We start from the raw sequence: 26,886 nt of genomic DNA on the forward strand, positions 1-26,886 counted from the left end.
GAAATCTTTCTTTGTCAGCCTGTCAAGCACCATCTGCGATTCTGCCTGAATCTCTTCTATCGTCTCAAATCTCCTTCCCTTTAGCTGAATTTTCATCTTTGGGAAGAGGAAGAAGTCACACGGAGCTTAGAAAGGAAGTTGGGGTCGGTTCTTGCAAGATCTTTGAGCTCCTGACAAACGAGAAGTCGATTCTGCTTCTGGTCCTCAGACAGGATGCGTTGCTTGTGGAGTTCTTCCTTTAGAATCAGCTGACAGGTCCCATAGCCTATCCCAACAATGTCGCACAAGTCGTTGATGGTACGACGTCGATCTTCGTGAATGGCCTGCCGAATCTTCGTGACATTTTCGGGCGTTGTGCTCGAAGATGGTCGTCCAGAACGCTCGTCATCATCGACAGAGGTTCGACCATTTTTAAAACGTGAATGCCACACAAAAGTTTGTGCACGACCCATTGCGGACTCCCCAAATGCTTCCTTTAGCATTTCATAGGTTTCCGTAGCCGTTTTGGCGAGTCTTTGGCAAAATTTGATGCACACGCCATTCCGAAATCGCAGGAGGGTCGGTGTAATGCACTACCAAAACGCCCGTAACTAAGAAACAAATGCTAATTCGATGATGCCGGCTAGCACACTGATTCACTATGAATGTAGGCCGCACCCGCTAGCGGCAGAAGCTCGTACTACATCCGGTTCGCCCTCTATTAACACAGTCTTGAAACTTTCCGATCGCACCTCGTACACGTTATTATATTCAGGAATACCCTAGAATCGTACTCTCTCTCTCTCTCTATCTCCTTGTGTTGTATAGGCTAAAAATACCTAATTATCTAATTTGTGCCGGTCTCTCGTTCTTGTGACGCGAATTTAGACCGTCAATATTTTAATTACATTTAAATGTCCACATTACGTAAATGGTGTACACGTGGCTGGGAGCGTATCATCAAGAGTTTTTCAAGGAGAGATCTGACATTCTACCCGAAAGAGTGCTCCGAATGTCACGTCATATTCATAGGTCGATCTGACTCGTAAGTCATTAACGTTACTTAGTATGTAAGCCTACTCAGACGTCCCAAAATAACGAACATACTTTATAACACTCAAAATTAACCATTACATCGATCAGCTGTGTCACGAAGCTAACTGTGGTCATTTTTAACACCCACACCACGTTTGATATTTCACCGAGTGTCAATGTTAATGTATGTGGGTATACCTCGTTTTATTGCGCTTCGTAGATATTGCGGTTTTTTATACAAATTGAAGGTTTGTGGCAACCCTGCGTCGAGCAAGTCTATCGGCGTCATTTTTCCAACAGCACGTGCTCACTTCGTGTCTCTGCGTCACATTTCGGTAATTCTCGCGTTGTTTTTAGACTTAATAGACTACAGTATAGTGTAAACATAACTTTTATATGCACTGGGAAACCAAAAATTTCGTGTGACCCGCTTTATTGCGGTGGTCTGGAACCGAACCCGCAATATCTCCGAGGTATGCCTGTCCACATATTCATGACGACGTTTCCTTGTTTCAGATGTGCCTGCTGCCATGGCTGATGCTCTGCGCCTGCGCCGTCGCAGTGACGTCACAACCACGTGAGTGTCCAAGTTACAACTAGTGCAGTTAGATGCTATGTAGAAAGACTGTCTGCGGAGAACTACGAACACGCAACATATACGTTATTGCCTCGTCATCAGACCAAATAACAAAATCTTTCGAAAATATATTCACGAAGAAATTACAGAAGACACTAAATTCGCTATTCAGAATCTTGTATCTTCTGTAAAGATTAAATCAAACAGATTTGAAGTCTTTATGACGTTGAGTCTGAAGACAGCCATCTTCAAACAATACTACTGTATCGTATGGGTGTAAAATTAGATCTCACATATTAAGGGAAGAACACCGACTAAGAGTGAGCACAATATTTGGACAATCTAAAGAAGAATGACGATAAATTGGAGTTTTAATAGAGACCAAGATGTAGGTAGGAATACGTATAATATTACGAAGAATTTTAACGGACTAAGGTGGGAGGGTGTGGATTGGATTCATACGGCTCACGATACGAAAGATTAGCGGGGCTCTTGTGAGCAAACAAACGAAACTTCTGATTCTATAAGAGACGAATAGTTTCTTAATTAGCTCAGGGAGTATCAGTTTCTGAAGAAAAATGGTGCACCATTGAGTTAGATAATAGTAAAGTTTTAGGGAGCCATACAAGCCTGCATATTTTTACAGAGATACTGGATGCTAACCGAGACTCACAAAGAACAGTTCTGTCGCCGAGTGATTAGCATTCTTGCTTCATATTCCGCAAGTCCTGGGTTCAAATGTTATCCGAGACATTAATTGTCTCCACCCGAACCTGGAGGCTCTGGGTGAGTAGAATATCCAGCTAATCCTATCATCGTGGGTTTTGATGGAGGCACCAATGATCTCTGGTACGTCGGTAAACTTCTACCAGACTACATGGTGCTCTAATCCAGAAAAAGACAGCTTATTGTCGGTGATATAAACATCGTATTTTTATTATTTATTTATTTATTTAGTGTTCTGTCTGACGACAGGTCCATATGAACAGGATCCTTCCATCCTTTTCTCGAACTAAGACCTGTTCATATACGTTCTTGGCAGATGATCCAGAAGTGGTTTGCCATTGCCTTCTTCTGTGTGTGAATGGAGTAATTGTTGGGATGCCACGGAGGAAAACTTCGTGTTGCCTAGACCACGGCCTTTCCCAACACAAGTTATAAATTCGGGCACCGCCGGGAATCGAACCCGAGACCCCAGGATTACAAGGACAGCGTTCTAACAGCTAGACCACCGTGGCGGTCAAAAACATCGTATACAGAGCTGAAATAGCCGATGTTCTTGAAAAGTATTTCGTGTCGGTATGTGGAATGGGGCCAATTGGGGCTGCATGTCTAAGGTGACGATTTTGATTACAATTAGAAAGTTGGATGACACACAGGGGACAGATGAGTGTTCAATATTAAACAGAGAGAGAGTTTTGTGCGTGTGTGAAATTAACCTGATCTATGCTTCACCTTGCACTTGAAGAACACTAAATAAATTTTAATATCCGCCTCTGGTCAATGACACGAAGAGGCGTCTTCCAAAAGGACGGAGGCGTCACGTGGGAAGAAGCGATCGAGAGGCGTCCGAACGGTCTCATAAACCGCGTACTTGTATCCAATAACGCAGTCCCTCCCTGAAGCAATGCCCTTTCTCCAAACGCCTGGACAAACTTTTCTTTCAGAAGGAACGAGCAGGCTGATGTAGCAGAAAAGGTCTAGAACCGTACAATCGGGTTCAAGTCTTGAATCGGAGACCAAATATCCTTACTGAGGGCTTTCGTTCCATTCTGTAGTACATCCTGGAGGTCAAGAAAGGTCACGACCACTTCCTTCCATATCCATCGCAAATAATTTGTCACGTATCATCAATCACATTTTGAGTATTTTTTTGTCATTCGTTATTGTTAAAACAAAAATCTGTAAAGTTGACATAAGCGATTTGTAAATAAACACTTTCCTGTGAATGGGATTACACTTTGTATGATTTGAGGTTTTCACAGCGGTGAGTATGAAGATTTCTGTCTTCTGCGTTGTTGCGCTGTGTAGACTGGTCGATGGTTACCAACGTTTCAGAGGTAATACTGCCTCCGTCATCAGAGTATGAAGATTTCTGTCTTCTGGGTTGTTGCGCCGTGTAGTCTGGTCGATGTTAACCAACGTTTCAGAGGTCATACTGCCTCCGTCATCAGAGTATGAAGATTTCTGTCTTCTGGGTTGTTGCGCTGTGTAGTCTGGTCGATGTTAACCAACGTTTCAGAGGTCATACTGCCTCCGTCATCAGAGTATGAAGATTTCTGTCTTCTGGGTTGTTGCGCTGTGTAGTCTGGTCGATGTTAACCAACGTTTCAGAGGTCATACTGCCTCCGTCATCAGAGTATGAAGATTTCTGTCTTCTGGGTTGTTGCGCTGTGTAGTCTGGTCGATGTTAACCAACGTTTCAGAGGTCATACTACCTCCGTCATCAGAGTATGAAGATTTCTGTCTTCTGGGTTGTTGCGCCGTGTAGTCTGGTCGATGTTAACCAACGTTTCAGAGATCATACTACCTCCGTCATCAGAGTATGAAGATTTCTGTCTTCTGGGTTGTTGCGTCGTGTAGTCTGGTAGATGTTAACCAACGTTTCAGAGGTCATGTCATATGACACCGCATGCTGCTTATGCAGCTCGCACAGCTCGCTTCTTATCGCTTAGGTAAACTTAACCACGCATTCCTCTGACGCTGGGCTCCGCTTCCTGTGACTTATCTAAAAACACAACACTGTTCTCGAGGTCAGTGGTATCGATAGATCGATTGACTCAACCCAAAGGTTCAACACTGCTCATTCCAAAGCCCCAAATCATTTACATGCCTCATGTCCGCATATCCTGCTCCACAAGATCATCTTAATATCATCCTACCATCTCCTCTGTCTTCAACAAGTGGTTTCTGTAAGAAAATTCTGCAAGAATTTTTATGTCTTTCTCTATATTTATCTCTCTATTTGCTTCACTTCAGGTTTTTTTATTTATAAGTCATAACAGGACACTTCAAAATTGGAGGAAGAGTGATAACGACTGTAGAGTATGCAGACGACTTAGTAGTATTGGCGAAGGAAGAGGAGGAATTACAGAACATGATGGACAGGTTAGTGGAAACTGGTAGAGAGTATGGAATGGAATGGAAATCAACATTGAAAAATCAAAGGTTATGAGGATAGCACCGAGAGCAGAACCATTGAACGTTGTAGTTGGAAACCAACAGATGGAGAATGTGGAGCATTTCAAGTACTTGGGAAGCATAGTCACGACGGACGCCCTATGCACCAAGGAAGTAAAAGCAAGGATAGCCATGGCCAAGGCAGCTTTCGTCAAGAAGAGGATACTTCTCACTAGCAAGTTGGGCTTGGAGATGAAGACGAAACTAGTGAAGTGTTACGTATGGAGGAGAGACTTGGACACTCAGGAAGAAGGAACAGAAATACCTGGAGAGTTTTGAAATGTGGTGTTGGAGAAGAATAGAGAAGATCAGGTGGACGGATCGAGTGACCAACGAAGAAGTATTGAGGAGAGTCAACGAGCAAAGAAACATTCTGCAGGCGATTACACGAAGGAAAGCTAACTGGCTGGGACATATTATGAGAAGGAATGGGTTACTGAGTGATATCACCGAAGGCCAGGTTGAAGGAAAGAGAGGACTAGGAAGAAGATTGATACAGCTAACCGACGACCTTAAACATGAAAAGAAGATGACGTTCCAGGAATTAAAACGAGAAGCTGAGAATAGGGACAACTGGAGAGCTCTGTTTGGGCAGAGCAATGGACCTGTCGTAAGACAGAACACTGAATAATAATAATACTAATATGGTTTCTATTTAAATAAACAGGCCTAATTATCACGGCACTTTCTGCATTAAGTCGTCTGCCCAGAAGTTTCCCAAACATCACATCCGTTTGCTTAAACCAGTTTTCTTCGCTCCATAATCCTGCGTTACGTAATGCATCACAGCAGATAGAAGTTGATTGGTTGGAGTTGTTTTAAGTTTATGGCGACAGTTTCAGCTCATAACGAACAAGGGCTTAAATAATCTCTTGTCATTGCCATAAACAGGAGTGGAAAGAAAGCGGACAACAGACGCTGTTACGCAACACCGAGCTTGCAGCTCATGTGCTGTGATGGCAGGGAAGTTTTTGTCAACTTAGAAAGTTCTTTCTTTCTTTCTTTCTTAATGTTATTTCTAAAATTTCTTCTTTATGTAGTTTAATCTTCATTTGCTCCAAATTTTTCTGTCGTTTATGTTTAGAATAAATGATTGAATAAGTTTAAGACGCGGAAATAATAATGTATTCGTAGTAAACGTGTCTTTACAGTCTACGGTAGCATTTAAACAGGCATATCCGGTAGAGAGGCTAAAAAAGTTTTTTATACTCTCATATAACGTGCCCATTAAAAATGCCCGTTATAAATTTAAATTGTACTAAGTTTTTTTGTGTGTGTAAAAACATACAACATCACATTCAGCTGAAATCAGTTCCCAAATTATTTTAAGTTTCCGGACGGACCAGACCGTTGTAACAGGTGCCCCGCAGGGTTGCAAACATCACAGCGTAATGTTTCCCGAAAGGGTCTACGACAACACTGGAAATACCGCCGCTGAGAGGTTATGTATAAGATTTGAGGTGTGAAATCTTACTTGAGATGAACTGAACGTTGTTGAGACTTTTTTGTGATTTTTCTCAGTCACTGCAAACGATTACATTTTAGAATATGTTTTAACTGCTTCCTTTTGAAACTTCTCCGAGTCATCATTTTCATCATCCATCCACTGGCTCGTATTTCATTCCCCGCCACGTGAGCTTCTTAAAATAACCTAAGATCCAAAATCAATGTAGACATACTGGTATATGATGCAATTACGTGTAAAGATTGATGCAGTGACATCGCTCTAGATTTACTTTCAGAAGATACGCGGTTCGAAACACAGCCGGTTTAGGTTTTCTGCAGTCTCTCCAAGCAAACGCAGAAGCTGTGCTTTCAACTGGACCACAACCATCTGCTTTCAAATCCCTACCGTCTCCTTTCATGGTCACCTTCGACGACGTGCACTTGAAATCGCGTCATCAAATCAAATGACACAACATTCGATCGGGTTTCTGTTACACGACCTTCCAATTTGACAGATGCTGGCTGTCAAATACTCAGGTTGAAGTTATTAACAGAGAATCCCTTCGAAGGGATATGTGTGATAAAATTCCCTGACGTACCGATCAGTAAATTTTGCGTTACCAACTGATGGCGAGAAAACTTCCCCCGACTGTTGAGCAGCAACAAATTTCCCGCATTAAAATCTGAATTAACTGTGGTGCGTAAAGGCTATTTTGTAAGTGCACACCCTTGTTACAAGAAGACTGTATATTTTTTTAAAGAGAAGAGAAATAAACGGCTCTAACTGGCTGTAAACCTTTGGTAAATTTCCTTTTCAATTGCAGTCCAAAAACAGAAAGAAAATATCGTAACGCAAATGACATCATTTTAAAAATATTTGTTAAAGAACTGAACTACGTTAGTATATATATAATATATATATATATATTATTATTATTTAGTGTTCTGTCTTACGACAGGTCCATTGCTCTGCCCAAAAAGAGCTCTCCAGTTGTCCCTATTCTCGGCTTCTCGCTTTAATTCCTGGAACGTCATCTTCTTTCCTTGTTTCAGATCGTCGGTTAGCTGTATCAATCTTCTTCCCAGTCCTCGCTTTCCTTCAACCTGGCCTTCGGTGATATATATATATATATATATATATATATACACTTATAACTTTTTTTTTCTCCCTTAATTCTGTTGTTTTCTTTCTTTCTTTTTTCGTGTTTATTTCCGTGTTAATATTTAGTTGCATGTCATTTAAAAATAGAAACATACGTGTATGATTTGAGGTTTTCAAAGACGTGTGTTTCTGAAGATTTCTGTCTTCTGGGTTGTTGCGCTGTGTAGTCTGGTCGATGTTGACCAACGTTTCAGAGGTCATACTTCCTCCGTCATATTCATCGCCCTGATGACGGAGACATTATGACCTCTGAAACGTTGGTTAACATCGACCAGACTACACAGCGCAACAACCCAGAAGACAGAAATCTTCATACTCTGATGACGGAGGCAGTATGACCTCTGAAACGTTGGTTAACATCGACCAGACTACACGGCGCAACAACCCAGAAGATGGAAATCTTCATACTCTGATGACGGAGGCAGTATGACCTCTGAAACGTTGGTAAACATCGACCAGACTACACAGCGCAACAACCCAGAAGACAGAAATCTTCATATTCTGATGACAGAGGCAGTATGACCTCTGAAACGTTGGTTAACATCGACCAGACTACACGGCGCAACAACCCAGAAGATGGAAATCTTCATACTCTGATGACGGAGGCAGTATGACCTCTGAAACGTTGGTAAACATCGACCAGACTACACAGCGCAACAACCCAGAAGACAGAAATCTTCATATTCTGATGACAGAGGCAGTATGACCTCTGAAACGTTGGTTAACATCGACCAGACTACACGGCGCAACAACCCAGAAGATGGAAATCTTCATACTCTGATGACGGAGGCAGTATGACCTCTGAAACGTTGGTAAACATCGACCAGACTACACAGCGCAACAACCCAGAAGACAGAAATCTTCGGAAACACACGTCTTTGAAAATAAGGGAAATATCGAAAGGGAAAATTACAGAAACTTTGTGAGACAAGTACAGGGATGAAAAGATGCGTTTACTACGAAAAGAAGTTGCATTTGAAGAAAAGTAAGTACGAGACAAGAAAAACACCCAGCGAACTATCCGGATGATGGAATTTCTCAACAAGCCTAAATGACACACATCATAAGACAGTTTCCTATTAAGATAAAATTTCAATTTAATATAGACCCTTAAATTTTATACAAGATCTAAATTCATTTTCACCCGACAAAATCTGGAGACATCTTTACATTAGTCATGAAATAACCAAGGAGTTTAACTGAAGTATGCAAATGACCTCCCGCTTTGTCCACCAGAATCCTCCATGACTGAGTAACCTGTCGTGCAAAAACAAAGAAATTATTATTACCTCGTGAAAATGCATGGAAACAATCAGTACCCCTCTATCATGCACCCGAATTCTAACATCAAGCAATCTCGCAGATTACTCTGGTTTTCCAAATAATTGAATAGCATAAAAAATGTGTATATTTCTTAGAATAAGTTCCACCATCATTGGTTCTAGAGCCCTGTGTGGATCCTAACCTTCTTAGAGAACTTCCTCTAGTCTTCTCTATTCAGTGCCAAGCTCGAAATCAGATGTGACTTGAAATGATTCCTAAGTCCGTGGGAATTTTTATTTGTACAGAAAATACATTATTTATCTCGGGAACTTATCAAATTTTTACAGTTAACCTCGGTTTAAAATCTACATGGGACAATTTCTATGTTCGAAGAGCTATAATATGCAAATAACAATAACGGACACTTTATTTGAAGACCCGCTGCATTTCTGAGGGCGGGACACACTGGTGGGGAATTCCCCGACCTTCACGAAAATTAAAGGTTAAATTCTAGCAGAAACACCAGAATTATTACGCCATGACCATAATTCCCAACTTGTATTAACTACACATTTTCTTAGAAATGTCTTGATTACCACACGTATTGGCAAGACCTGGCTTGTTCACTCCCTCTTTGGTGCAGGAAATTATTTCAAAAGTCTATTGTATGCTCGGCTTTTCAAAGAACAGCCAACTTTCTTTATGGAGCCCGGAGGTTCATCACCGTCTTCACAAAAGTCCGCCACCGGACTCTATCCTAAGCTAGCTGCATCCAGTTGGCTCCATCGATTCCTGTCTCCCTAAGGTCCATCTTAACGTTATCCTCCCACATTTTTAGGTCTTTCCTTCAGGCCTCCCAACCGGTACACTGCAAACACCCGTACCTTCCACCATGCGTGCCACATGTCTCGCCCAGCTCATCATCCTCGATATCTCCATGACCCGTAGTCCTCCCTTGTTCTCCGCAAAAATAATACACGTGGTAATTTCAAATATTTCTTAAGTAGACAGTAATATCAGATGTGACAAGAAGTCTAAATACATCTGAATCAACAGTGTTAAATCATAATAAAAGCACGTGAAGAATATGTGAATTGAAATTGTTGTCTTCTGGGGGTATAGCGTCTTGTAATCTGGTAGAAGATTACCAACGTTTTAGTAGTCCTTCATGCCTCCATCATCAGGGCTATGAGGAAATCACTCACCGCCCTGACGATGGAGACAGCAAAGACCTCTGAAACGTTGGTTAACATCTACCATACTCCACAGCGCAACAACCCAGAAGACAGAAATCTTCATACTCTGATGACGGAGGCAGTATGACCTCTGAAACGTTGGTTAACATCTACCATACTCCACAGCGCAACAACCCAGAAGACAGAAATCTTCATACTCTGATGACGGAGGCAGTATGACCTCTGAAACGTTGGTTAACATCGACCAGACTACACAGCGCAACAACCCAGAAGACAGAAATCTTCATACTCTGATGACGGAGGCAGTATGACCTCTGAAACGTTGGTTAACATCGACCAGACTACACAGCGCAACAACCCAGAAGACAGAAATCTTCATACTCTGATGATGGAAGCAGTATGACCACTGAAACGTTGGTTAACATCGACCAGACTACACAGCGCAACAACCCAGAAGACAGAAATCTTCATACTCTGATGACGGAGGCAGTATGACCTCTGAAACGTTGGTTAACATCGACCAGACTACACAGCGCAACAACCCAGAAGACAGAAATCTTCATACTCTGATGACGGAGGCAGTATGACCTCTGAAACGTTGGTTAACATCTACCATACTCCACAGCGCAACAACCCAGAAGACAGAAATCTTCATACTCTGATGACGGAGGCAGTATGACCTCTGAAACGTTGGTTAACATCGACCAGACTACACAGCGCAACAACCCAGAAGACAGAAATCTTCATACTCTGATGACGGAGGCAGTATGACCTCTGAAACGTTGGTTAACATCGACCAGACTACACAGCGCAACAACCCAGAAGACAGAAATCTTCATACTCTGATGACGGAGGCAGTATGACCTCCGAAACATTGGTTAACATCGACCAGACTACACAGCGTAACAACCCAGAAGACAGAAATCTTCATACTCTGATGATGGAAGCAGTATGAACACTGAAACGTTGGTTAACATCGACCAGACTACACAGCGCAACAACCCAGAAGACAGAAATCTTCATACTCTGATGACGGAGGCAGTATGACCTCTGAAACGTTGGTTAACATCGACCAGACTACACAGCGCAACAACCCAGAAGACAGAAATCTTCATACTCTGATGATGGAAGCAGTATGACCTCTGAAACGTTGGTTAACATCGACCAGACTACACAGCGCAACAACCCAGAAGACAGAAATCTTCATACTCTGATGATGGAAGCAGTATGAACACTGAAACGTTGGTTAACATCGACCAGACTACACAGCGCAACAACCCAGAAGACAGAAATCTTCATACTCTGATGACGGAGGCAGTATGACCTCTGAAACGTTGGTTAACATCGACCAGACTACACAGCGCAACAACCCAGAAGACAGAAATCTTCATACTCTGATGATGGAAGCAGTATGACCTCTGAAACGTTGGTTAACATCGACCAGACTACACAGCGCAACAACCCAGAAGACAGAAATCTTCATACTCTGATGATGGAAGCAGTATGACCACTGAAACGTTGGTTAACATCGACCAGACTACACAGCGCAACAACCCAGAAGACAGAAATCTTCATACTCTGATGATGGAAGCAGTATGACCACTGAAACGTTGGTTAACATCGACCAGACTACACAGCGCAACAACCCAGAAGACAGAAATCTTCATACTCTGATGACGGAGGCAGTATGACCTCTGAAACGTTGGTTAACATCGACCAGACTACACAGCGCAACAACCCAGAAGACAGAAATCTTCATACTCTGATGACGGAGGCAGTATGACCTCTGAAACGTTGGTTAACATCGACCAGACTACACAGCGCAACAACCCAGAAGACAGAAATCTTCATACTCTGATGACGGAAGCAGTATGACCACTGAAACGTTGGTTAACATCGACCAGACTACACAGCGCAACAACCCAGAAGACAGAAATCTTCATACTCTGATGACGGAGGCAGTATGACCTCTGAAACGTTGGTTAACATCGACCAGACTACACAGCGCAACAACCCAGAAGACAGAAATCTTCATACTCTGATGACGGAAGCAGTATGACCTCTGAAACGTTGGTTAACATCGACCAGACTACACAGCGCAACAACCGAGAAGACAGAAATCTTCATACTCTGATGACGGAGGCAGTATGACCTCAGAAACGTTGGTTAACATCAACCAGACTACACAGCGCAACAACCCAGAAGACAGAAATCTTCATACTCTGATGATGGAGGCAGTATGACCTCTGAAACGTTGGTAAACATCGACCAGACTACACAGCGCAACAACCCAGAAGACAGAAATCTTCATACTCTGATGATGGAGGCAGTATGACCTCTGAAACGTTGGTAAACATCGACCAGACTACACAGCGCAACAACCCAGAAGACATAAATCTTCATACTCACTCCCGTGATAACCTCAGATCCTCTCAAAATCCATTATGGAGCTATTCACTCGTGATAACACAAGAAAGTTAATCTGACACCATATTTGAATCTGCTACTTTCCCTATCACCATTACCAATCACCACATTAATATTATTAAAATCTTATTGTACTATTGGAGTTGCCATGGATCTGAGCATGTCCAGATGTGCTTAATGACAGCCTAACAATGGGAACTATATCACTGATATTACAACCACTTCAGTACTTCAAGCTGAACGACAGAACAGATTTAACTGAAACCTATTCTTAAACATAATACGCACAGTGGTCTTACTTCGTAAAAAAAAAAAAAAAATTTACTACGTCGATAAAACTGATAATGTGACCGTTTACATATCAATCTTTAGCAAGTTCTCAGCCAAAATTTGTAAAAAAACAACAACTTCCAATTGACTCCGCCATGTAATTGTTCGTCACCCTGCCCGAACGTATCAACTCGAGAGCACCTGACTGCTTCTGGGTACATGCTTAAGACGCCCGAAGACCACAAATATTCTACCTCGACCTCCATTAGCGTTCTCTTACGAAATCCGAAACTAAGAGTTAAGCCGATGGAGAAAGTCTTGTGCAAGCCGGAACCATCTTTCGACCTTGATATTTTCTGTCCACTGGTGTATTGACAGAGCGTCTTTAGCTTCACGCTGCCGTGGCTGGTGAAGAAAGTGTAGCCGGAATAATCTTCTCGGTGTGGACATTAGGGTCTAGGACGTACTCTTAAAACAATGGCAACCCTTCCACTTTCATGGCTAAATATTTACAAAACAAAACACTAATATTTGCATTTCCTCAAGTAACAACTATTAATTTTAACAGTTGTTACCAATAACGCGATGCATATTCGAAATAAGCTGTTGACTGTCACTAAACCTGTTCCATATTTAGCTGGAGCACTCTGTAAAAATCTAGACTGGCTCGACTTAGGAGTCCTCTTCCAGAAACTGGTTTTCTTGAACGCGAAGCATCATTGCCGTGCCCAGAACAGCCCGCCACCGGACTCTATCATGAGCCAGATTAATCCAATGCACTTCCTCCTTACCTCAAATTCATTTTCGCTCAACACTTTGTACTCACTGCATTTCTCATATTCCCACGCACTCAACATGTCCTGTCAATCTCATATTCCTTGATTTTATCGTCCTAATAAAATTTGTCGAAGAAAATGAGTTATGGCTCTACTGTTTATAAAGGTTTTCTCAAGCCACTTCATCCGTCTAAAGTCTAAATATTTTCCTAATCACTCTGTTCTCAAACAATCTCAGACTAATGAATTAATGTTATTGCCACTGATGTATAATTTATGTTGTGTCAAGAATGTGTTGCATGAATTTTGAGCACTCTGCACTTCGAAATAGGTTACCACCGTATCTTTATTTTTCATATTCCTGTTACGTATTCATTACCATCCTTCCATTCATAGGAATAACTATATCTACAACTGAAAATACATAATTAAGTAACAATTATTTATTTTAATCCGTCTGATCAAAATATTTAAAAATTTTCTTATAATTAAGATAATAAAACATCATTCATGTTCCATATCGATTGATCGATTTACATTTCGGAACATTTACATAACATGTTTCGGTTTTTATAAAACTATCATCAGGTGTAAAATATATCTAAGAACTTAAAACTCAATTATGATTTCTGTAGTTTTTTGGTGATGTTTCATTACGTTTGTTTTTCCATTTTTGGGCGAAGGTGTTGTTTTTCTTAAATGTTATTAGATGTACATATCGGCCAAAGATGTAGGAGTGAGTGTCCCGATATGTAGAGAAGTACTAGTGTCTTCGAATAGGTGTGGGTCAATACTCTATCTTATAATTAAGTAAGAAAATAATAAAGAACTTGAAATGTAGGATTTAGACGCAATAGCCAATTACTACGAAAATGTAGAGAATGAGATCACATAGGAGATTTGTTGGTATACTGCTGATGTAGAATGTTTTACAAATAGAATAATTTGCGTAACCTTCCGTAAAATATTTTTAAAGGACGGATAATAAGTTAATTTGTTGCCATTATCGAATTGAAATAGAAATACAGATTTCTGTGGCTGATATATTACGTATTTTATATAATAGTGGCCTAACAAAAGTTATAGAAGCAGTTATTAGACTATTAAAAATGTCTGGACTGTGTATCTTTTAACACTTCAAACATTCGCACCATCACCATGTCGGTGTTATTTACGGTAATTGAAATATGGTGGCTTGTAATGACACAATGTCTGCACAAAGGCTTATAAAAGTTCACTATTTGCCTCCAGAGATATTGGGAAAGGGGAACTGTATAAAAAAGCACATGATGATGCCTTATACAAATTTTTCTTATATAAGAAGTAAATTTGAATAGATCTTCACTACACATATTTAAACAATAATCTTTTAAAATAATTTTGGACCTAATTTAGTTTTTAATAGAATATAAAATTGTTTATAAGAATTATAAATAGCACTGTTAATACTTTCCGTATTTGATCCTATGACTGGTATATTACTTTCAGATAATCCCAAACCAAAAATAATTTTCTATCGATTTAGGTCCGTATTCCAGACACTGAGATTTGCCTAAGAAGGAAATTCTTTGCTTCGAGTCCTGTTTATCGAATAATATGCATCATACAAAGTAGACAACGTTGCCACCTTAAATTAAGATATTTCCCTGTTTTTTCGCTTAAATAAGACTTGAACTCGAATCGACGTGTTAGCTCTTGTGAGTCAGCCATCCCTGGTTCAAACCACCGTTAACTGACTCATTCTACATACCGGGTGTGCCCGTTAGTAGGTGGCCATGGGATCAGATGAGAGGAAACGCAATATTCTTGGAATTCCATTCCACATGCATGCGGTAGTTTCATGTCATCAAAGCTGTAACGTAAACTCTGCAATTAGATTCACTAAACCTCAACACGTACCGATAATAATTAAATGTTTCGAAACCAATCCTACTCAAAGGTTCAGGAAATATAAAACCAACATCTCAGTCAGTATGTTGTCTGTACTACGGGCTGGCGACTGGGGTTCGATTACCGGCAAGGCGTAAATTTTATTTCGTTCATTTACGTGGCTCTGAATCATGGCCTCTCGAACTGAGGACAGAACTTTTTTAATAAGTTTTTATTTTATTTTAATATGGCTGTATTCTACGATTCTTTGCTTATATTTTGAAAATGATCGTTATCTGTTTTAAGATACTTTGTGTAGTGATTTAGCAAAACCACGAAAAGCTTTACAATAACTAGTATTTCAGTCGTGATCAGAACAACTGAAGTCCTATAGAAGAAGTGACTTCAAGCATTTTAGACATTTAAATCAAAGACACAATAATTTTATATTAATATCGATTTGTAACCCGAGAAATAACCCAGAAACACAAAACCCCAATTTCTTCTAACGTAGTCAAAATGATGGAAACAAATTTGAATTAATTGTTGATTATTAATTTAATTATAGTTCTGACCATGCAGAAAGTAACTACTGTAAGTTTTCAGTATTTCTGATAAACTAATGGATTTTTCTGTTGTTACAGACAATGTGACACGCCGAGAATCTGGCTCAGGACACAGCAAGCGAGTAGTGTGCTACTACACTAATTGGTCAGTGTACCGCCCCGGAACTGCGAAGTTTTCTCCGCAGAACATCAATCCTTATCTCTGCACGCATCTAATCTACGCGTTTGGCGGTCTCACGCGAGAAAACAGTCTTCGGCCCTACGACAAGTATCAGGACATCGAGCAAGGTATGTCCCTGCTAAAACCTCTTGGAACTGATCCGACTTTGACCAGAATCCTTTCAGATCCTGTGTGTGACAAGTGGAGTTCGATGGACGATGTTGATCCTACTGCAAGATCTTTGCCTCACTTGTACGCAGTCATCAACCAAGAACCCCACAAGGGAAACCTCTCAAGAGTGGACACGGAAGAGGGCGATCACATTGGACCTGCAGTCGACCATGAGTTTAGACTGTAAAAAAAACTGGGACAGAGACTTAAGATCACAGTCGAGGCACTGGTATTTGTCGGCATTTTTCTGCTGATTGGTGAAAGCTAGAAGAAGAAGAAGAAGCAATTGAATAAAAAATTTACTTGGATATTATCCATCGTCTAGTAATAAAACGTAAAAACGACGTTTCGGAGATGAGGCTCTATCTCCGTCTTCAGGTTCCTACACAGTTGGGCCCACTAGATAGAGCTAATCCCTATCTCCGGACCTTCCATCGTCTAGTAAATATAAAACGTAAAACGACGTTTCGGAGATGGGACTCTATCTCCGTCTTCAGGTTCCTACACAGTTGGGCCCACTAGATAGAGCTAATCCCTATCTCCGGACCTTCCATCGTCTAGTAAATATAAAACGTAAAACGACGTTTCGGAGATGGGACTCTATCTCCGTCTTCAGGTTCCTACACAGTTGGGCCCACTAGATAGAGCTAATCCCTATCTCCGGACCTTCCATCGTCTAGTAAATATAAAACGTAAAAAACGACGTTTCGGAGATGGGACTCTAATCCCTATCTCGGAGATAGGGATTAGCTCTATCTAGTGGGCCCAACTGTGTAGGAACCTGAAGACGGAGATAGAGTCCCATCTCCGAAACGTCGTTTTTACGTTTTATATTTACTAGACGATGGAAGGTCCGGAGATAGGGATTAGCTCTATCTAGTGGGCCCAACTGTGTAGGAACCTGAAGACGGAGATAGAGTCCCATCTCCGAAACGTCGTTTTTTACGTTTTATATTTACTAGACGATGGAAGGTCCGGAGATAGGGATTAGCTCTATCTAGTGGGCCCAACTGTGTAGGAACCTGAAGACGGAGATAGAGTCCCATCTCCGAAACGTCGTTTTTTACGTTTTATATTTACTAGACGATGGATAATATCCAAGAAAATTTTTATTCAATTGACTCTTCACCATCGTCAAGAATTTTTAGATTTGATATAGAAGAAGAAGACTGGATCTGGCTTCCTGCTGATCGTATTGGCCGTAATGTCGTGTGGACATAAGACATTATTGCACAATACGGTATTTTAGTGATGATTTATACCACAGAAATGCGTCACAGTTGTCAACGGAGAAAAAAAAAAATAAAAAGGAGAATAATGCAATCTTGGATTTATATTCTTCGCTACATATTATTAATATGTTTAAATGAATAAGGACGTGAGGCACGGATAGGGGTGTAAGAAACACGTACACAATTTTGGTTGAAAAACCCGAAGAGAAGACACCGCTGGGATAACCTATGCATAAATGGGAATATAATATTAAGATAGATTTCAGGGAAGAGGGCGTGAGCTTGTGGGATCACAGTAGGAATCGGTGATGGATTTCAGGGAAGAGGGTGATAAACAGGATTTGGGGTTCTCCACAGTGGCGAGCATAAAAAGGCTGTTTTCTGCTTTGTAGCACAGTCTAGTATGGTAGAAGTTTACTGACGTTTCAGAGGTACAAACTTGCTGCCTCTGTCATCAGTCGCCCTGATGATAGAGGCAGCAAGTACACCCGCAACGTCAGTAAACGTCTATCATACTAGACTGTGCTACAAAGCAGAAAACAGCCTTCTTCAAGGTAACAAACGATAAACCTTCGGACTCCTAAACAGTCTGAAATATATAGATTAACTGAGTGATTTTCATGTCTCAATAAATTTAATTACATTTTATATATATTTTCATAGTGCGCACTAGGTCGTTAGGCAGACCTGAACGATCTAATCTGTCTCGCTCGCTGGTTGTAGCCCACAACCCGAAGTTTCCACACCACCTGATTGGACCAAAATCCTTGTTATCTGATGTTGTTCTGAGCTACTGCAATCTAAAATCAATCACACCAGAAAATGTTTCTTGAAATTCTCAGGCGGTTACGCCAAGTTCACGGGTCTCAAGACGTACAACAAGCAGCTGAAGACGATGCTTGCTATCGGGGGTTGGAACGAGGGTTCAACCCGCTTCTCACCGCTCGTGGCGGATGAAGAGAGGCGATCAGAGTTGGTGCACAACGTGGTTCGGTTCCTGCGACAGAACCACTTCGACGGACTGGACCTTGACTGGGAGTATCCGGCCTTCAGAGACGGCGGCAAACCTCGGGACAGGCAGAACTACGCGCTTCTCGTGCAGGTAACGCTCTCAGACCCGGTCGTAAACTCAACGACGAACGGTTATGAAACTACGGTCTCGGACGCAGTTTGACGTATCAGTATTTCTGGTACGTGCTGCCTAGATTAATTAATGGTTTCTAAGCTGTTCAATTCTCGACAGAGACAGGACTTTTTCTATTTTCCATTACGTTTATACCAGCTCTGGGGTCTGTCAGCTTCGCATTTAATGGTTTTCGCATATAGCCTTATCTCGGTCCTCATGGCTTTATGTAAATTCATTTCATCTTTAACACAAACGCACAAATGTTTTATCTTTATTGGGCTACCATTAATCTTTCGGACAAGTGCGTTGCGTGGTCGGAATGACCAAACCCTGCCCTGGACTACGTTCCATCCACTACATATTACGACGACCACGCAAAATTTGTCACACGAACAACGGCTGAACATATTTTTGGTCATTTTATCGTGGTTTTATTTCGTTTCTTTCCGTATTGATTCGGTTTCAATTCCATATTTTAGACGTTATATTACCTCTGGGTTGGGTTTCTTATTTTCGTTGTGTTGAGCTGGATTAGGTATTTTTATATAACAGCTGTTGGCAACAGTGTGCCGTATACGACCTGTCCGAATACGGGTCCAACAACTCTTTGCTCTCTGCAGTCGTAAGAGACAGGACGACTACTTTAAAATAAGCCACGGCCTATTCCTCCAACACGCATTCGTATTCATCATGCGAAAAAGCCGTAGGATTCCAAGATAATTTACATATGCAGGTGAAAGGGTGTAGTTAAATAAAGAGCGAACTTCCCTGAGACGTGAGCAATGGAAAACGCTGTTTTCGTCCTCAGGAACTCCGTGCAGAATTCGACCGCGAATCCGAGAAAACAGGGAGACCCCGGCTTCTCCTCACCATGGCTGTGCCGGCCGGCATCGAGTACATCGACAAAGGATATGATATTCAGAAACTGAACAGGTAACTCTGCCAAATTTTACTTTTATTGTTATTGGTTTTTCTCAGTTATCCTCTTACTTCTTCCTTATCGTGTTCAAATATTTCCACTGGAAGCTTTTCTCAACATTTATCTTTTCTTAGAATGAAATACCATAGCCATACGAAACTCCATGTAGAATCAGTTTTGTATAATTTAGTCTCTTACCATTCGCTTCATAATATTTTATCTTCAACGTAAAGAATAGACTAACCTAAAAATTAATTGATATAAATTTACAAAACTTTAAAATTATTTTACCAGTCTTGCATCTGTGTGATATTTGGTTCGTCATCCCAAAAAACAGACACATATTTAGAGTGTTTTAGGACACGGTACTGAGGAAAAACATTTATACAAGAGACGGAAGTAACACGAGGCTAAAAAAAAATTGTAAAGTGGAATTTCATGATTTCTACTCTTATTAGTTATGAAATGTAGCAGGATGTGATGGGAAGTACATGTAGAACACATGTGATATGTACCTAATTTTACTTGAACACTCTGAACGGAAAAGATCACTTGCGAGATCTAACGGGGATGGAAGTATTATATCAAGATACGTATGTGGAAATTTCTTTCTTATACGACAATATACCAATGACCGGCTCTTGTCAACACGGTTATGAACTTTCTGGGTATGTAAAAGACAGGAAATTTCTTAACCAGATGAGAGACTAGTAGCTTCTCAAGAAAGGCATTGCTGCGGTGGTCAGGTGGTTACTAAAATTAAGTGAGAGCCGCTTTGTTGTGCACAGTTCCTTGTGCTAATCTGCATTGTTTCCAGGCACTTAGACTTCATGAACATCCTAAGCTACGACTACCACTCTGCGTTCGAACCGGCGGTAAACCACCATTCGCCTCTCTATCCCCTGGAGGAGGACTCCGAATACAACTTCGACGCTCAACTTAGCATTGTAAGTACGGTCCCGACTCTGATATGGTTCACGTGCCGGATCAGGCATGAATCCCGAACTGGAGATAAACTAGCCCATCGTCCGTCAAACTTCTGCGCCTCGTATGAGACATGACACTCTGAATGTCTGTTCGAGTCGCTGACAGTTCCGGGGTTACTGAAAAATAACCGCTTATTTCTAATAATTCTAAGCTTATGTTTAGAATATGGCTTTAATTCTTCTATTTTCCCATATTCACACAAATATAAATTTGGTTTAACACATTTACGTTTTATTTAAATACAATAGAAACAGCGATAAACAAGAAACTGTCTGACTCGCATTTTAAACTTAACATGTTTTAATATTTTGGGTCGTCACGCCGTGTATAATTCGGGAACTGAGTCGGGCTTAGAGCGTTGTAATGGAGTTGCAGTAACGTGTAGTCTGATAGATAATGACGGACGTTTCTGACGAACTGACTTTCTTCGTGATGAATAAATGGCAATACCTATCAGACTACACGGCGCTACATCCCAGAAAATAACCATCTACATAATTCTCGTCGTGATAACCTCAGATCTCACCTAAACGCCATAAGTTCTAATTAGAACTTCTTAATAAGACCTTCTGCTTATGATTCTTCTAGTATCTGCTTTACAGGGCGTACGTTTTAAACCATCTGATCAATAAAAATGATGTGTATGTGCAGGACTACACGATAAACCACTACCTGAAGCTGGGAGCGGACCGAGACAAGCTGGTACTCGGAATACCGACGTACGGGCGATCGTACACGCTCTTCAATCCGCTGGCCACTGAGATCGGATCTCCCGCTGACGGCCCAGGCGAGCAGGGCGACGCAACGAGGGAGAAGGGGTACCTCGCGTACTACGAGGTATTCAGCCCAGCGACCTTTACGTGACGAGTAATAGACAGCATTAAAATCTACAATATCCTTCGGAATTCTATATTTCAGGACGCCACTGGGACAAAACTGCTGCCTTGTTTCAATACGTGTATTTTATATGTTTTTTTTTTCTCTCTCTGCAGATCTGCGAGAGCTTGCAGTCAGACGAGTGGAAGGTCGAACGTCCTAACCCCAACGCCATGGGACCTTACGCTTACAAGGGCAACCAGTGGGTCGGTTATGACGACATCGATATCGTGAAGCTCAAAGTAAGGATCTGTTAGGACACGGAGACGCGAGACACTCAGAACCTTAGATTGTCACATATTAACGCCTACTTCTAGAAACAGAGTCACATTACTTTTAGAAACCTAATCAGACACCTAGCTCTTCTAAATCAGTGGTATTCAATCTGGGGTATGCGTACCCCTGGGGGTACGTGAAGACATCTTAGGGGTCACGTGAAATTTTAAAAAATATATATTATTTTATGATAAACACTGAATAATCAAATAATGTAATTTATTTAATTTATTTTAGATGTAGATTATATACTATGTATAACTTGAATTGTACACCAACAACTTTGGGGGTACAAAATTGAAAATAAATTATATCTGGGGGTACGCGAACAAAAAAGGTTGAATACCACTGTTCTGAATAACACTGAAATACACGGTGTCTGAAGAACTCAAGAGTTTGAGTTATACAATTTTTTTCGCTGCTTAATCACAGAGTTGGTACGTTTAAAAAATTTACCCATAACTACACCGCGTGGTAAACACGCTGACGTATTCACCATCAAAGTAGTTGGTACACGTACTATTGTGCGTTAAAGAATGTCCATGTATGAATGTATTTTCTGCATTTACAATTTGTCTCCACATAGAACATCAACGTCGTTGTCAAATGTCTCTCTTGAGAAGATGAAATTTCTTCAGCTTGGCAAGAAATTCCTTCCGGTCGACGAAACCCCAAAAATTCGTTATCAAGTTCAAATTAACCCCAAGTCGACATTAACCTAAGCCAGTTTTGTCCAGTCAATATAATCACCCCCTGTTTATGTGCGATCTACCTTAATGTAATTCTCCTGTCTGCAACTAATTGTCCGGAATTGTCTAAACCGTATGCATTGGCCTTTATCCCACGCATTCGTATAGAGTAAGTACTCTTGAATTAAAATTTCAGAAACATTACCTTTCACAAAATCTAAAAGTTTATGACTGGTGCGTTTTTGTTTGGTCCAGAGATAGGGATTAGCTCTATCGATTGGGCCCAAGTGAGTAGGTCTACCTGAAGACGGAGATAGAGTCCCATCTCCGAAACGTCGTGTAATTTTATGATTTTATTAGACGATGGAAAACATCCAGAAAACTTTTTATTTTAATTACCTTTCACGTTGCACATTCCCAGATGCACGACGTATCCATGATTTGCCCTGTCTCTGGCTTCTTCGAGGCACAATGTGACGTTTGGTCCAAAAGCTTTCTGTGCGACATTACATATACTTGCGAATATTATTACGGATTTGGAACAGTGTGTTCCTTGCACAAATATCTGATGGTGATTTTGGTTGTCTCGCAGTCGCAGTACGTGAGCGACAACGGGTTGGGTGGCATCATGTTCTGGGCCATCGACAACGATGACTTCCGTGGTAAATGTCACGGACGTCCGTATCCGTTGATCGAGGCGGGAAAAGAAGCGATGTTGGCCAGCGCGAGGTGAGTACCTACCGAACGCACTTGCGCGGACAAGAAGTTACTGTCTAATCTGCCTGTCCTCATAAAATCAACTCAGTTCTCACCGTAGTAACGAAGTTCGGTAAGGACATCTGCAGAAAATAATTGTAATCAATCAATGTGAAACCCTTTGGCGTATTTCGCTCTACAATTACGAAACGCTTATAAAACCATTAATCCTTTAAATATTTGTTTGAACTCACACTCGTCACAAGATGTCTCCGAGATTGTTGATCGTTGCAAACAAATGCGTTGAAGACCAGCCAGCCGAGGTACGGGGAGGGAGGGTAAGCGATGGTGCTTAAAACGCTTTGGTCTGTGACGTAGCTGTAGCTCGCAGATATTTTGCGTCCAGCATATCGGTCCTTCGCATCCTGTACATATTCAGGACAACAGAACACAGAAAACCACGGATATCCATCGAGGCCTTTAGCGGAATTCAAACTTGATATCTCTGAGTTTCGGTGGTCCACATATGTAATGTTCTTACAGCTTAGAATAAGAAGATAAGTTAAGCGAAGTGAATAGATCAATTCTTAATGGCGAAATACGCTGTGAGAACAAGTAAAGTTTCTTAAAGGTGTAACCCCAAATGTTTCAAAAAAAGAATAATTAAATCTGTATGTTGTCAGAACATCCAACGATGTCGTGTCTGTGACGCCGTCTCGAGGAAGCAGCAAGACTAGTCCGAAACGTCCGTCAAGCAGCAGTAGCAGTTCCGGGAGTGGTAGCGGACGGCAGGGTCCTCAGAGTGGACTCCGCACAAACAAGAAACGTCCCTCCTCCAGCAGGCGCCAGAACAAACCAGTTCGGAGCAGTACTACTACTACTACTACCACTACACCGGCACAAAACTACCCCGGGACCACTCCAGAGCCTCCCACTACACCTGACCCAGGAAGCGGTACGTTCACATCCAGGTTCTGGCTGTCTTCCCGTTTAGTCAAGGACAAGGGCGACCTTGGTCCCTTCTCGCCTCACGTAACTACATCCTGCATAGACCATAGCGCACCTTCATATAATGCAATATGAAAAAGTGACGTTGTGAAGAAGTATGGGGTAGATGGGGGTGAGTGATCAGGATCATGCCCCAGTCGCTTCGCCCCCGAAGGATGTGTGGGCCCCAGAGCCGGTCTGCAAACGGAGGCTAAGTGAAAAATATTTTGCCCCTGTCGGAAATCGATGGTACCTAGAATTTCCCATTAAAGTTTATAATAATCTAGTTACTCTGAGTCACAATGTAAGTGTATTATGTGAATGAACCAGCTGATCATCTCCTGTTTTAATTGTAATTCTATGTAATTACAGTTTTGTACCGTGACGAAACATAGAACATGTGCAGTTCTTACCCCTCCTTCAGAAACTGATACCCCTAAAGTAGTAAACAAATTCTCCACCTTTTATGCAATTCGGAGCTTCAGTACCTTTTTAACAAGAAAGTGTCTACTGAAAACGAACCTGGATCAGTTTAATTTATGTACACCCCTCCTTCTGAACTGTTTCACTAACATCTATTTTAATATCTTCGTTCTGTTTCCCAAATCGTATTTTCCTTTCGGGTTTTCTGACTAAAATTCTGCGTGAATTTCTCAAGTTCTTCCATACTGCATGCCCCGAACATCCCATCCTCTTTGATTTGAACACAAGATTACACATTGCCAAGTTCCTAACTATCTTATTTACTCGATTCTCTCATTAACACCTCTCTTTAAGTCCAATATTCTTTTGAGAACCCTTTTTTCAAACACAAACAATACATTTGCAAGCTTCACAGTCAAAAAGTGTATCGATTAATGTCACAGCCGTCTATATTTATTCGGATTTTTATAGGAAACAAAATGTCCTCAACTGGAACAGTACAATCATTACCTGAATTTAATCTCCTCTGTCAATGTCATATAATTACTGTTTTAAAGATTTAAATATTATTTACAGATATCACGAATTTTTTTCTATCATTCTCCTGTTGATAGTCCAACTCCTACATAATTTTCCAAACTAAATGCCTTTTTAGCGTCTAATAAATTTCTACTTTTTACAGTATTAATGTGTCACATCAGTTCTGGTACCTCGCGATTTTTTCAGATCTTCATAATGATCTATTTTATAGTAAATTCCAACTAGTACACTTGACGCTGTGAATTTCATTCTCGTTTCTATTTTTCCCCAGCAGACTTCAAGTGTAAGGACGAGGGATTCTTTCCACACCCACGCGACTGCAAGAAGTACTTCTGGTGTTTGGACAGCGGCCCGTCCAATCTGGGCATTGTGGCTCACCAGTTCACTTGCCCCTCAGGTAAACACAACTTCGCTGTCGTTCATGGTGCCATTGTCTAGAAGCCAATGCACTGATAATGGCTGTCTTAAAAATTATAACAGCTGTGATAAGAGATTATGGCACGGTGGTCTAGCGGTTAGAACGCTGGCCTTGTAATCCTGAGGTCCCGGGTTCGATTCCCGGCTGTGCCCGAATTTATAACTTGTGTTGGGCAAGGCCGTGGTCTAGGCAACACGGAGTTTTCCTCCGTGGCATCCCAACAATTACTCCATTCACACACAGAAGAAGGCAATGGCAAACCACTTCTGGATCATCTGCCAAGAACGTATATGAACAGGTCCCAGTCCGAGAAAAGGATGGAAGGATCCTGTTCATATGGACCTGTCGTCAGACAGAACACTAAATAAAATATATAAAATAAAAACTACCAGGAATCCCTGATAATCTGTGTAATATTACCCTTAGTAATTAACAAGTTACCAGGTTTACTACTCTTTAAAAGTACATGGAATTCTATACCTTAACAGTTTTACAGCATTTTACTTCGTTTCGACATTTTGTCTTTCCGTGTCCTTGCATTCTGGTTGCCTGATGGCTGCCAGGAGGTCATACAAGGCAAAACACAAAGCGGTCTACGGCCACCCCTGCTTCTTCACAAGAAATCCATATGCAATTTAATGCATAAAGCGATGTATATAATGCCTCATACATTCGGCTTCAAAACCAAAATTTAATGAAAACTTGAATAGTAATATAATAGAATTATTTGGTTATTTCGTGTGTCATTTAAGAGGATGAATTTCCAGCTATGGTTTTCAATGCTAACGAAATGTGTTAGGAATGTATATAGAAGATTAATCCAATATACATATAGCTAAGAAAAATAATTACTTTTACGCCTATAATATAATAAATAAGCAGTGTTTTCTTTTAGTACAGTTCAATTTGTGATTATTAAAACAGACAGGTGTTTTCGGTTATATTTAAAGCCTCAGTTATCACTTCACTTAAAAAATATAACGTGAATAGTTCAATGAATTACACTCTGTAGTGTCTGATACCTCACTAATTTTTACAGCGTAACTCTGAAGTAGTCCACAGATGAAATATGCGTTACTTGCAAGTGCTGAATTCGCCAAAATGACCCTCATATTTCTGTTCAATCATCTGCCATATTTCCTATCCTTTTCGACGTTTACAGAGTTTAGACCTAACAGCCCGATAAATTAAAATGTTATTGTACAAAAATAAAATCAAAAATTGGTACACGCGTGTAATAGACTTTCCGGACCTCCTTCGTAACATTCGATGAAGCTAGGAATATCTGAAGACGACGTACTCACGAGCAGGTCGCGTGGATATTTATTCCTAAATCTTAAACTTCGCATCGTAAATCGTTTGCTCAAGAAGGAATGAGTACCCTGATTTCCATGCTCGGTTTGTACAGTCCATGCTAACAATGACTGTATTATAGCTGCTTCTTATTCAAACAATACCGGTTCGAATCCAGATCAACTTAACTGAATCGTGTATAGGGAAACATCTGCGCAGTTGCTGCCTCTTACAAAAGCGAGCGAGCGAACAGACTTTCATGATTCACCGACGCTGGGTTCCTGGTAGCTACAAAGTTTCCACAAGGACGTAACTATCACAGTGATCACGAGCAGGAGGCTGGGAAT

The 26,886-nt window shown here is 41.0% G+C and overlaps 1 protein-coding gene, 1 long non-coding RNA gene and 1 other non-coding gene across 4 annotated transcripts in view; 2 read left to right on the forward strand and 1 right to left on the reverse strand.

Annotated features, from left to right (window-relative positions):
* The window catches only part of LOC147873838 (uncharacterized), a 121,170-nt gene that overhangs the window by 59,731 nt on the left and 34,553 nt on the right, over positions 1–26,886 (reverse strand). The gene's annotated exons all lie outside the window — the stretch shown is intronic.
* The window catches only part of Cht6 (Chitinase 6), a 102,601-nt gene that overhangs the window by 48,657 nt on the left and 27,058 nt on the right, over positions 1–26,886 (forward strand). For both annotated transcript variants that reach the window (XM_087348438.1, XM_087348439.1), the window contains exons 2-11: positions 1,531–1,591; positions 15,825–16,034; positions 18,152–18,411; positions 19,244–19,368; positions 20,172–20,301; positions 20,993–21,178; positions 21,334–21,459; positions 22,775–22,911; positions 23,562–23,833; positions 25,103–25,225. In XM_087348438.1, coding sequence (XP_087204564.1) covers positions 1,531–1,591; positions 15,825–16,034; positions 18,152–18,411; positions 19,244–19,368; positions 20,172–20,301; positions 20,993–21,178; positions 21,334–21,459; positions 22,775–22,911; positions 23,562–23,833; positions 25,103–25,225 — 1,630 coding nt within the window. The remainder of the gene's footprint in view (positions 1–1,530; positions 1,592–15,824; positions 16,035–18,151; positions 18,412–19,243; positions 19,369–20,171; positions 20,302–20,992; positions 21,179–21,333; positions 21,460–22,774; positions 22,912–23,561; positions 23,834–25,102; positions 25,226–26,886) is intronic.
* Positions 25,326–25,398, forward strand: TRNAT-UGU (transfer RNA threonine (anticodon UGU)). Its single transcript has one exon. It is a non-coding gene; the product is annotated as a tRNA-Thr (tRNA).

This window comes from Zootermopsis nevadensis, unplaced genomic scaffold (genome assembly GCF_977971745.1).
Source record: "Zootermopsis nevadensis isolate Lab colony 2312 unplaced genomic scaffold, Znev_1.0 Znev_ptg000013l, whole genome shotgun sequence".
In the NCBI taxonomy this organism is placed as follows: domain Eukaryota; kingdom Metazoa; phylum Arthropoda; class Insecta; order Blattodea; family Termopsidae; genus Zootermopsis; species Zootermopsis nevadensis.